The 13896-nt window shown below is 42.7% G+C and overlaps 1 protein-coding gene across 1 annotated transcript; it reads left to right on the top strand.

Annotated features, from left to right (window-relative positions):
* Window positions 1-499: 499 nt before the first annotated feature.
* On the top strand, window positions 500-12217 carry LOC105928505 (neuronal pentraxin-2). Its single transcript, XM_012865794.3, has 6 exons — window positions 500-854; window positions 4281-5117; window positions 7044-7503; window positions 8543-8796; window positions 9917-10096; window positions 11191-12217. The coding sequence occupies exons 2-6, from the start codon at window positions 4467-4469 to the stop codon at window positions 11398-11400; spliced, it is 1755 nt and encodes a 584-aa protein (XP_012721248.2). The 5' UTR covers window positions 500-854; window positions 4281-4466; the 3' UTR covers window positions 11401-12217.
* The last annotated feature ends 1679 nt before the right edge of the window (window positions 12218-13896 follow it).

Here is a 13896-nt window from a genome sequence, read left to right as displayed (position 1 = left end):
AGGCACCGTGACGAAGCTTGGACAGATCCAGGGCACGAATTTCTTGCTCATCTTAAAGATTTGGCGAAAATCACCTCTAGAATCCCCCAATAGGTTTTAAATCAAATTTGCTTTCGCCCAGCTGTCATGCTTTGTAGATAGAGTACAAACCTGACGGTGATTTTCACTTTTGCTTGTGACCAAATTAGCAGTTTTGCAAAAAGAAAAGATGGGAAATTAAAATAAACATTCAATATGAAGGAAAAGAAGCATGTCCGCTGTTGTGTTTCCATTTCTCCCTCATCAGCCTGATTTTGATTCCTTAATTGTGAAGCCAACACATGCTGCTGTGTCATCCCTCACCGTATTTAAGTCTGTCTTGCAATCAGGATGTTTGTGTGCAATTTTCTTTGACCCTGAAGCCGCCATCTGCCGACCCGCCGCTGCCTCTCCAGGCTGTCAGTCAAAGAGGAATTAATCAGGCCAATTCCTCCCATGCTGGGATGTAGGTGAGCTGGCGGAGTGACGAGAGCCGAAGGAGCCAGGGGGCCAACGTTTGGATCCTGTTTAAAGGGATTTAGGAGCCGCAAATTAAATAAAAAAAAAAAAAAAAGGTATGTTCGTCAGAGCTGCTTATTTGATTAGGCCTGTTTAGAGGGTGAGGTAACAGGTAACAAGGTGTGGCTTTTAAAGGGAAGAAATAACAAAGGAGGAGGAAGAAGGGGAGGAGGAAGAGAGGAAAAAACAGAAGGGCGAGACAATGAAGGAGAGGGAGAATGAGCTGAGCCCTCTTCAGGAGTAAATCTCTCTCAATCTGATCAGTGGGTGAGGAGGTGGACAAACTATTTAACCAGCGTGGACACACAGGCTCTCAGGTAAGCGCTCAGATCTTTTTAAATAATAAAACATTTACTTTTCTACAACTAGAAAAGCTGATGTGGATGATATCAGAAAGTCATTCCAGTGTATCAAGCTGGCTTACTTGCATTGCATTAATGCATTAACACCTTTTAATTGATACAAAGCAAGCCAATTTAGACATCTAATCAACCTGAACAGCACTATTTATAGCACACATTACTATTTATTATTATATATTACTATTACTGATGCTTGAAGATCTACTGAAAATGTCAGATGAATTACTTTGACGCACTAAAATGTACACGTTTGTGTTCTTCCTGAAATAGTTTGATCCGTTTCTGTACTCTGCTCGCTTGCTTTTTCCAGAAACACTCTGCAGAAGCTGATTTTTGACCAAATGCTTTAAATAATATAATAAAAGAGAGGCTGGAAAAGATTGTTCACATCACAGATAGAGAACTGAGCAAAGTCCCAAATAACAGAGACCCCAAAATGTTGTTTTGGCTGAGTTTTCGATTAATCTTGAATATATGTTCAAAATATGTTTAGAAAATATGCTAAAAATTTGTTCTACATTGGAGATTAATCTTAAATGAATAGGAATGAAAAAAGCATTATAAAATACATATTTTTGTAATCTTTAGGGGAATGTGTTATGATAATAGCTGAAGCACCAAAAGAAAGAGCCACTGAGAAACCTGGCTTCAAATGTTACCTGGAGAAAGACTTTTAGAAAGAAAGATTTCAGTGTTGTTCTTCACCATAACCCAGACCCAATTTTGTTTGCTTGAATGGTGTAATATCAACAAAAACACAATATAGAATAGCTATTTTAGCTTTGCTCAAGCTAAATTACTTCTAATTTGTCTCTAATAGTTTAAAAACTCAACAAGGGAGGAGACTAAAGCTGGAAAATGAAACAGCCAACAGTTTTTAACACCATCTTCCGTTTTGCTGACTTTTAATTACATATCCCAGCGAACTTGTCAGTTTCTAACCTGAGACTAATCACTTTGCTTTAGCATGCGCCCCGACCATATGTTGCTGGGATGATGCACGACCCCGCAGCCTGCAGCGGATTAGCACCGACCCGTACACACCAACACACCAAGGGGTGTGCTAGCCCACTTATCTCTGACTAAGATAGCACGGCGACCGTCTGTAATTAGGTTAATTGGGGGAACCTGTGGCCGATAAGAAACTTAGGCCTGAACGACGGAGATTGGGTGTGACACGATTTTGTGCCCCGACCATCTGTCTCCCTCTAAAGCCCCGTTAATCTCAAAGAGGAGCGGGGAGAGAACCAAAAAAAGTGTCATTTGAGGCTTTCATCTGCTCACAGACTAGATGCTCTTGCAGCAACGCTTCAGTTTTTTTTTCTCCCCGCTTTGTTTCATTATTGATGAAACCAAGTCAATCATGCATGAAGTTCGAGCACAAATGCGCTCTGATGGGCTGGTCACCGAGAGCAACAGGCGGCCAGCGAGGGCCAGCGGCCGCATCATATGTGCCATTTCAAAATGCCGACACTGTATAATAAAGGACATCATGCAGAGAGCTCAGCTGCCTTTCATGGAAACAAACGGTGCATCGGCACACTTTGAGCTTTTTTTGCATTTTGTCACATTACAGCCATAAACTTCAGTGTGTTTTAGGGCGATTTAATCTGGGAGACCGACACAAATTAGTGCACGATTCGAGTTTAAGGGGGAAAAAATATGTGTAGTTTCATAATTTTTGACAAACAAATATGAATAAGGAGTGACGTGCATCCACTTTCTGGACTCTGATACCCTAAAATAAAAGCCAGCGGTCATCTTCTTTGCAACTAGAGTCCATCTCAGCATGAATCCCAGCTGGTTCGAGAACATTAGCGAACAAACAGCATAGGTGAAAAGTTTGAAGGTTATAAAACAAAATCCACAGCTTTGAACATCTCCCAGAGTGCTCACAGGCCCAGAGTGACAGTCTGTGGGGTTTAAACCAGGGAACTTGGACCATTACCATGAGCCAAGCGACTTTTATCATTAAGTGCAGAAAACACTTTGAAGTTAAATGTTCTAGCCTGTAGGTCCTGTCCATGTTTAGCCTAAGCTAAGATGCTGAAGGTCTGGCCTGGCCATCCCCGATCACCTTTTAAAAACATTTAGACACCAGTAGACATTTTATGTAGACGTCTTTTCACCTCTCATGCAAATGTTCATGTTTATAAAGAAGACAACGCCAACTTTTCTATTATGTGTTGAGCAAAACTTTGGCGTATAGCACAACCGCATCTCAAACCTGCCAAGTCAGAGTCGTCCAGCTGACCTGAAAGGGCAGATAAGATGAACATTAGAGTAGCAACCAAGAGGTTTGTGGTAAACTTTGGGGGAGCAGCAGAGATCCACCGCTCAGGTGATGGAATCTGCTGTCATAACCACTATTGGGGAAGAGGGGCAAGAAAAAAAGGCCACAAACAGTGAAACACGGTGGGGGTAGCATCATGCTGTGGGCAGGCTTTTCTTCAGCAGAGATGAAGAAGCTGGCTGGAATCAAATGTCTATATTAGCTCCTCAGGTTTAGATCAAAGGGTGTGTGAAGAATGTGTTAGAAGTCAAAGTCCAGATCTAAATCTAAACGGGAATCTGAGGCAAGAGGCGAAAAGTGTATGTCCATAAACTTTCTCCATCAAATGTGACTTGACCTTGAGCTGACATCTAAAGAAGAATAAGCAGCAAGTCTAGTTTCTGGAAATATAAAGCTTTCCCCAACGTTCCTGTGTTATACAGGTCTTTATTTCAAAATAAAACGCAACAAATTCAGCTCTGCACTACTTGATGTTGTATTTGATAAAAGCCACCAATTAATAAGTTAAAGTTTGTAGTTATGATGTGAGAAAATAGGAAAAGGCTTGAGAGGTAAGCTTGGTTTCATGGTACTCTTACACTGACACAAACCAATTCCCGATTATTTGATTACGTTAGAAAATCGTTTTTTATCCTTTAATGTCACATTAATGGACTAATTGTAGATGTTTGGGACGGTCCACCGGCGTGTTTTGGCATCCTTCTAAGTAGTTAATGTTCCTGGCAATCGTTCCAGTCGGGATGTCCGACCTTTGACAGGAACTAATCCTCATCTGGAAGGACTTCCTAGTTTCTTCTTGGAACATCCAAGGTTGTCCGTCAGACGCTGTGTCGCTGACTGAGACCAGAGACGTCACATCCTGAAGAAGGTTTAGTTTCTAGTCTCACAGCGGAGCAGCCAAGAGCTAAAAGCAGACTTTTTTCCAAAGCCCTTTACCCCCGTGGGCAACACGGAGGCCGGTAATGAAATAATCTGTTTTACGGCATAAAGCTTTCTTCTCGCAGGAGAGCTTCAATAGACTCACCGGTTGTCATTAAACAGTAGCTACGCCTTTGTCTGCGCCTAATGTCCAATACTTTGTTTTACAGGTTCGTCTTGGTGTTTCATGGCACAGGGTCTTTCAGAAGATCCTTCTCGTGGATGTAGAAGTGTGTTTTTCTGGTCCTTCATGTCTTCATCCGCGCAGCAGAAGATTCAGAGCGACCTTTACTTCCACCAGCATCACTTATCGTGAGGTGAAGCCAAGTTTTTAGGACTTTTTGGCCTCGACGTGGATGGAGATCATGAGGAGCTCGGTGTTCCTTCTCCCGCTGGTGCTCTCCTTGCTTTCCCCTGCGTCTGCCACCTCAGGCTCAGACTTCAACTATGGAGCCCACCCGCGTTTCGTCTGCACGCCGATCCCCGCGGACGCAGATCCTTCCTGCTTCCCCCCAGGAGGCATGGGCGGCGGATCGACGGGGCCCGGAGGACCAAACCATCAGAGCGCCCCTCCCAGCGGCTGGTGGGGGGTGAGCGACGAGGCTAAAGCCACCATCCTGCACCTCAGGGAGAGCCTCGTGCAGCAGAAGGAGATCATCCTGGACCAGAGGGAGACCATCAGAGAGCTGACGGCCAAGCTGACCCTGTGCGAGGGCGGCGGCGGCGGGCGAGGCGCGTCGCCTCACGACGATCACCACGGCTCCGTGTCGTACTCACACCACAGAGGACTCTCCGTTCACCACACGTCCTACACGGACAACGGCCACTACGGCAGACTCGTCCCAGAGGCACCGCACCACCCCTCCTCCGTCCAACGATCGGACGGAGGGTACGGCGGCGACCACCAGGGGAAGGACAAACACGGGACGGCAGGGGACGGCACGTCGCCGACAGAGCAGATGGAGAGGATGCTGCAGGCGCTGAAAGAGAGACTGAGCAACCTGCAGGTGAGTGGCGACATGCGGGGAAGATCTTACTTTGGGTGGATGGCGAGGGCGGGAGTGGAGGGAGCTGACCCGGGATTGTGGGCATAGCACATCACAACATGAGTGGTTAGTTTGTTCTCACAGTGTGGTGAGAAATATAGATGTTGGTAAATATCGGCCTCAGCATTGATACTATCGGATATTGGCCCAAAATGTTCATATCGGTGCATCAATGTTAAAGTGTTTCATATATTTGTAGTCAACCTCCCTGAGTCAGCGATTTGTAGAGGTACATTTTGCCATAATAATAATTGAACTTTATTGATCTCACAATGGAGAAATTCACTTCTCCATCTTAACCCATCCCCTTGGGGAGCAGTGGGCCGCCACTGTGCAGCGCCTGGGGAGCAATCAGGGGTTAAGGGTCTTGCTCAGGGACCCAAAGTACCGTGACTGGGGATTGAACCGGGTACTTGCATCCTTCTCTGAGTGCAAGCGGGCTGCTATAACCACTCGGCCACGAAATTAGACATTTTTTTTCCCAATTATTCCTTGCAAAATACATCAAGGGCAGCCAGATTGGATGTAGAGCGTCTGTGAACATCATTTTAAAAGTCTTGCCACTGATTCTCACATGGATTCAGGTCTGGACTTTGACTGGGCCGTCAGTCTACCAGATGCTTTCATGTAAACTGGTTAATTGCAGATCTTGCTCCCTGGTTTGGGTGAATCTCGACTTTGGGTTTTTGGGTCTCTGCAGCTCCTCCAGAGTAACCACGGGGCTCTTGGCTGTCCACCGTCAGTTTTGGTGGACAGCCAAGTCCTGGTTGGTTTGAAGTTGCACCCTGCTCTTTCCATTTATAGACGATGGCTTGAACAGCAGTCTGTGAGACGTTTAAACGCTTGGGCAGAGGTGCCGAATGCAAGTAGGCAAACAGAAGGAAGACTGAGTGCAAAAACGAGCATAACTTGGTTCAGAGATGATGGCAAGACTCCAGCACCACAGCAGAAGATCAAGAACTGAGGAGACCGAGGGAGGTCTATATGCTGAGAGGATGGTTACTGAAACATGGAGCTGATTGGATGGATAGATGTAGAGGAATGCCAGGGAGGAAGCATGAACTGAGAGAAAAAGTCTAGAGAGGAAAACAGAATCTGATCTGAGAACACAAGGGATATTACTGACAATTAAACTATATGAAGCACGGGAATTAATTAATTACCATAAAGCACAGCATAAATAAGCAAATATCCATAAAGCACATCAGAGTTTGTGGTTTTTAGCACGACAAAATCTGGAGAAAAACACTCGTGCAAGGCACTGTGGAGGAGGGGGTGAGGAACAAAGTTAGATGGAGGTGGAAGAGAGGATGTGGTGTCCCCATGTGGGTTGGGACGCATTAAAGCTGCTGTCACGAGGCTGCTGTCCACTGAGCACTTAAGACAAAAGAACAATGAATTACTTAATCTCATAAAGCCATCCAGTCATTTGGCAGGAGACTCACTCTGATGTCCATCAGTGGCCGCCTGAGATCAGCCGCAGGCTCAAAGGCGAGCTGAAGACGCTTCACCACAAGTACACAAGCTTTATTCATGTGTGTGTGGGATGCATTCAATTTATTGTCTCCTCTGGACTGTGATCATGGACAGATGTCGGGATCTGTGGGAGTGGGTGTGTGGAAGATCGGCTGTAATTATGGTGATCTCCCTTGACAGACAGTAATCAGGGCGAGCAGCAGGACAAAGCCTGGATTACCTGAGGAGGAGGAGAAGCACAGGCAAGAATGTGAGAGGGACAGAGCGGCTCCATCTCAGGAGAAAAGATGATTAGTAAATGTTGAAGCTATGCTAACAGAGCCCACCATCATGTGCGCCCGTGTGTTACCTTAAGCCAATATGCACCAGTGTAATGTAATGTGGGCCTGCCTATATCTTCCCTCAAAGCAGAAGAGGAACACCTCCAGCACCTACTCCAGCTCTCTGAAGGAGCTGCTGCAGAGGAAGATCAGCACCCTGGAGGAGCAGCTGCACCACCACGCCGCCTCCCTGGGCAGCAGCGTGGACCACCACCAGCACGGCGACGAAGAACACCACGAAGACGGACACAAGCACGACCCCGACGACGGACACCACGACGTTCACGACGACGACGGCGACCACTCGGACCATCACTCAGACGATCGCCACGATGGAGATCACGGCGATCATGATGAGCGTCACGAAGATGACAGTGATGAGGAGGAGGAGGAAGAGGAGGATGAAGGGGAGGAGGAGGAGGAAGAGGAAGAGGAGGAGGAACACAGGAGCAATGAAGCAGACAGTCACAGTTACCTCCCACACACTGGCTACAGAACTGGTTTCCACTCCAATAAGCTGGAAACGATGCTCAACCAGCTGCACCTGACAGGTAAAACACACCAAAATTCACAGCTGATTCCAAAGTCTAGGTCAACGTAGATATGAATAAGCAAGAGGAAGAGACTCAGACACTGGCTTATGGGCTGGACAGCACTGTGCAAATGTTTTGGGTCAAATCTAAGTGGCCCGACAAGTCAATATAGTTCCCATAAAAACTGTCAGGAAATTCCCTGAAAATAAGGGCGAAACAAGTCGAAATTATAAGAAAAAAATCAAGAACCTGGAAAACGTTTTTTGTGAAACATCACAGGAATGTCGAGCTCCTTCCTATTTTAAGAGTTTTGGTTCAGTTTTATAGAAAAATCTGTCTCAATGTTAAACATTTAAGGCACAGGTGTCAAACTCAAGGCCCGCGGGCCGAATCCGGCCCGTCAAGGTAAATTATCCGGCCCTCAGGAGCCAAAAAAAGAGGCATATCATGTCATAAAGTAGAGGCATATATCCTTTTAAAGTGTATAAAGTGGCTAAAACTGTGCCTCCTGTAGTGAATGTTTATTTTTTTTAACTGTGTAGTAACAGCATCCTGCCACAAGATGTCAGTTTCCCCACAACACATTAAAACAACCCAGAAATGACCAAAAGGACAAAAAGAACGATGAGTTTAAAGTGTAACTCACCCCAATATCAACTTTTTTTTTTCAGATAAACTGTATAAATTGGGCCTAAGATGCTACTTTTATGTTACTGTGCATTTTTTATACTTCTATGTGAACTGGAATGAAATTATGAACTCTATACACGTGCAACCGGCCCTTTTAATGACTTCATGACGCCAAAGTGGCCCCATATAGAAATGAGTTTGACAACCCCTGATTTAAGGAAAGGATGTTGAGCTGCTGTTTCAAATGTTGGGTAAAATACTCTGGACCATAAGCTAGAAATCAGCTCTAAGTGAACATAATATGAACATGCCAATGCTTTATATGACGACACAACAAACTCCTACAAAATAAAACTCATGTATGACGCATAGCAGAACAAGCTGAAGCTTTGAGAACAAGCTTCTCACATGAAACCTTCATCGACAGGTTCCAACAGGAAACATGCAGAAAACCTGGACGCCTTCCAGATCAGCTTCCCCATGAGGACCAACTACATGTACGGCCGGATGAAGAGGACTCTCCTGCAGGAGATCTTCGCCCTGACCTTGTGCCTCTGGATGAAGGCGGGCGTGGGGCCCGGACTGGGGACCCCTTTCTCCTACTCTGCACCCGGACAGGCCAACGAACTGGTGCTCATCGAGTGGGGGAACAACCCCATAGAGCTGCTGATCGATGACAAGGTGAGGACAAAACGAGTGCAAACCAAACGTAGCCGGAAAGGTTTAGAGTTTCATTTTGCACGATAAAGAAAAAAATTCAGCGTAGGCTGCTTTTAAGCCTGTCATCCACTGACACAGCTGTTATTTTATGGGCAAAATGGCTCACCACCCAGGGTGGCAAAGCCTGGTGGGGCAGCTCGAAAAAACAAAAAATGTTTCTCATACTTTAGCTCTGGACACATTTTCTGTTTACATCCCATCAAATCAACAAGAAATCGATGCTTCTCAGTTGCCTTTTTAATGGATATGAGCGAAATACTGAAATCTGGTTGCAGATTCCTTAAAACACATTTTGCGATTTGTGTCAGCTTCACTATTTATGCACATCCTGCATGTGTGTGTGTGCGTGGGCCTGGACATCATTCATCATTCATGTATCAGCCACCACTGTCATCTAGCATAACAACAGCTATGTTTACATGCACAAAACTTCACAATCAGGTCGAAATGTATTCAGATTAAAAAACTAAAAATAATCGGATTGTACCGTTTGTATGGGCACACAATCAATTAATCTGATCATAAGTAGCGTGAATATGCATCTGGATTTATTCAGAATACAACCACTCAGGCATGTGTAATTATCAAATTTCCCTAAAAAAAACCACACACACAGAAGAAGAACTTTGCTGAACAACAAAAAATAGCAAACGAAGAAGTCCGAGCGCCGAAGCTGGACTTGAACCAGGTTTTAATCACAGTTGACATGCTACTGTCGGCAGTTCATCACAGGGCAACACAGAGACATATACAGGACAGACACCCATGCACGCACACACTCACACCTAAGAGCAATTTAGAGTAACCAATTAACCCGACAGTCATGATCTTGCACTGTGGGAGGAAGCTGGAGTACCCGGAGAGAAAACCCACACATTCACAGGGAGAACATGCAAACTTCATGCAGAAAGATCCCAGATTGAACCTGGGGTTCAAAACCAGGACCTTCTTTTCTGGAATTAACATTTACACAACTAAACCGTATATAAAAATGCCATTTAATACAATTTAAAGCATCATGAATCTATTCTATAAAGTTCTATAAATGGTGTCACCATCACACTGCGTATCTGATCCACAGGCTGTGACGCTGCCTTTATCTCTGAGCGACGGGAAGTGGCACCATGTCTGTGTGACGTGGACAACCAGGGACGGGCAGTGGGAGGCCTACCAGGACGGTGTGCAGAGGGGGTCTGGGACCAACCTCTCCCCCTGGCACTCCATCAAACCTGGAGGAGTCTTCATCCTGGGGCAGGAGCAGGTAAAGATGAAAACTGGCCCCGAAAAAAAAAAGTCGGATTTAGGGCTGGGCAATATATCGAGGTTTTGAGAATATTGAGATTTCTGTTCAAAAGATATATAAGATTATATCGTTTATATCAAGATGGTCCATGTTGCGTTATAATTTAACTTTTATGTAGTCCAGTTATTTTTCATCCCTTTCTCATATTTATCTACAGCTGTTTGTTAAAAAAAAAATTAAGACATTTGGGATGCACTGCAAAAAACGGCTCTAAAAATAAGTAAATTGTTCTTAAAGTGAGTGTATTTGTCCTTGATTTGAGCAGGTAAATAAGATTATCTGCCAATGGAATGAGTATTTTGACCCTTAAATAAGATAATTAGATATACTGCACTTGAAATAAGATGATGGAGATGAGTTGTTCCTATTTTAAGCGTAAAAATCATACTCCATTGGCAAATCATCTTATTTGCTTGCTCAAATCAAGGACAAATACATTAACTTTAAGAACATTTTACTTATTTTTAGTTCCGTTTTTGCAGTGTGCAGCTTTGATTCAGAGACGCCTTTTTATAATTACTTGAAAAAGTAAAAGAAAAATATATCGAAATAAATATTGTATATCGGCATTCAGCCTAAAGATGTCGAGATAATATTTTTTGTCCATATGTCCATATCGCCCAGCCTTACATAAACATAGACAACTTTATTTGTCATTTTGTATGCACAAAGTGCGTACAGAACGAAATTTCGTTTGCATACAGCTTGAAAAATCCCAGGAAATTGCACTTATTTTCAGGATAAAGATGCAGCAGCGATTTATGTAAACAATTGAAATGTAAAACTATGTAACAATGTAGGGGAAATAGACAGTGTGCTATTCACGGTATCCAGGAGAGTATTATTAGAACCGTGTAATATACGAAATGAGTCCATTTGTGTATTACACGGTTCTAATAATACTCTACTTACTCTAATTTGATTGTTTTCTTCAGAGGGAAAAGATTTCTACATCCTATTATTTATTATATTTTTACACCCATGAGCTAATGAGAACGAACCCCTTTAAGGTCAATAGGTGACATTTCACCCCCCTTTGTGTCCCCTTGCAGGACACCCTTGGAGGCCGTTTTGATGCCACTCAGTCGTACGTGGGTGAGATGTCAGACCTGCACATGTGGTCGCACGCCCTCAGCGCCGCTGACATCTACAGCCTGGCCTCCTGCGGCAGCAACCTCCGGGGAGACGTCATCGACTGGTCCGAGTCAGAGGTGGAGCTTCACGGGGGCGTGGCCAGGTATCCCTTCGATCCCTGTCACTGAACGTTTCAGCTGCAGAAGAGAAGAGGAAGAACCTCGAGAGATCAGGAGAACATCATCGGACTTTTAAATATTCAGACTGTATGCCTTCCTTTAAAGCTATTTGTCAAAGGATTAAAAAAAAAAAGGAGGATAAAACTGTAGCCTGATGACTGTTTACAGAGAATGTGTAGCTACTTCTCTGCTGTTTCCATGAATTAGTGTTTTATTATAAACAGACAAGTGCTGACTGTGACATATTGTCACAATGTGAATAAAGACGCACCGCTTTCGGTTCTGTGCGGGATGTGAGCAGAACCGATAAAAAGGGTTCTGGCTGTAGGATAGAGGTAGTTTAATGAAACTCTGAGATGTTTCCAGGAACCTCTTCATTCTCTGGATTCTGGTTTCAAAGTTTCCCATGAAAACATACAGCTAATTTACCAAAGATTATTGTACAACTCAGATTTTTCTCTTTTCCTGTTACTTAAATCTACGTGTAAAGCTAGATTTCAGAGAGTTTGGTGTTAAGCGCTCTGGTGTGACTGCCTCCGTTTGTGTTTTTGTAAGATATTTCAAGTGTCTGTTGTTTTTCCTCAACTTTTATGTCTTCACAATGCAAATTTGTTCACAGAACAAACCCTTCATGTTCATCGCCTCTAGCTTGTGTGTATTGAGGTTGTTGCACTGTGGCTTCTGAATTTTGTCATTTTTGGCCTTGATTGTATATTTATCATTGTACAGCACGTGATACATTGAAGATGTTAGCAAAGGGTTAAAATCCCTTCAGTGTGATTCTGTGTTCTTGTGAAAATGTTTGTGATTAAAGTAGAAAAATTGAGCGTTTTCTTCTCATTTAAAGCCTACACTGCAAAAAGGTAAGTAAAAGTAAGTAAAATTTTCTTGAAATTGTGGTATTTTTCCTTGATTTGAGCAGGTAAATAAGACTATTTGCCAATGGAATAAGAGTTTTGCACTTAAAATAAGAAAAATTTAACTCTATCATCTTATTTCAAGTGCAGGATATCTAATTATCTTATTTTAGGGGTAAATATACTCATCCCATTGGCGAATAGTCTTATTTAGCTGCTCAAATAAAGGAAAAATACCACAATTTCAAGAAAATTTTACTTACTTTTAGTTCCCTTTTTGCAGTGTAAAGTGAGTGATTATGTTTCAACCTGCCAGTCCTAAAGAAACTAATCACGACAAACAGCAGAGCTTCTTACAAAAATATAACCATTGCTTACTTTTTCTGAAAATGTCACTTTTTGTTATAATTAATAACCTCTGTATGGCAGCCTCTTGATGCAGAGTTATAGCACGGCAGAGAGGGACCTTCACTATATTTTTACAAAATAAAGATTTTGTTTAAAAATAAAAACATGAGGGGGTTCCCAAAAACATTTGCACGTCCTAAAAAAAAAAAAAAAAAAAAAAAAAAAAAAAAGTATTTGCAGGAACATGCTGTCCTTTTACTGTCTTCTAATTCTTGGAGGTCGAGTTTTGTGAGGATCAGAAATCTTTATGAAATTTGTAAAAAAAAATAAAATAAAAAATGGATGAGGCATAGGGAAGGAAAGCAAGAACAATACAAAGGAGGTTGGAAAAAAGATGTACATAAGGAACAAAAAAAGGAAGCAAACAAGGGGCTGAGGAAAGGTGGACACAAAATAACAAAAAGAATACAAGGAGGAAAAATCTGAAAACTACACAAGGGCGGTAGGAAGGTAAAAAGGAAGGAAAGTTGGGAATGAAGAAAGGAATGATGAACAAGAGAGCGAGGTAGGGCAGATGGGAGGGAAGGACACAAATAAGGAAAGACACAAGGATGCAAAGACAGGAATTCAAGGACAGAAAAAAGGGAGGTAGGACACATGGATGGAAGGACAGATTAATGTAGGGAACGAGGCCACGAGTAAGGGAGGAAGGACACAAAATCTGGACAGTGGAAGAGGGAATAACATTTGAAACAAAAAAAATTAATACTTATCTAGAGCTGGAAAACAGCTAAATGAAATTCTAGAGACGTTTCCAGATGGAGTAGGAATTAAATTATTAAAAAAAATTGTTTGGCTTCAGTATTAAAAAGTCTCACAGACTAAAGTACAATATACCCGTCTGATTTGTTTACATTTCATTAAAAAAAAATTAAAACAAAAACATAAAAGAAGTGTGCACCTTAAAGACCAAAAAACTGACTAATCCAAAAAGAAAAAAAGACTATCTAAACCTATTGGTCAAAAGATTTGTTTATATCACAGATTTAGGATGCAACTAAAAAGCTATTTTAGGCTCATTAAACGCGACTGATTTCATCCAATAAGTAAGTGACGTCATGATCTTGGATCTATTTGTACCATTATCCCAAATGTTTTCCATTACAAAATGTTGTTAGACATCCTTAAAAACACTGGAAATTACTTAACTTTGACAATGAGGCAGGTTTAAAACCCGGAATTTCATTTTAAAAACTAATTCAAATAAGTACTAAAGCTGTACGCTAAAATTAGAACATAA

Source organism: Fundulus heteroclitus, chromosome 3 (assembly GCF_011125445.2).
Source record: "Fundulus heteroclitus isolate FHET01 chromosome 3, MU-UCD_Fhet_4.1, whole genome shotgun sequence".
NCBI lineage: Eukaryota > Metazoa > Chordata > Actinopteri > Cyprinodontiformes > Fundulidae > Fundulus > Fundulus heteroclitus.
This window is presented reverse-complemented; position numbering and strand designations above follow the sequence as displayed.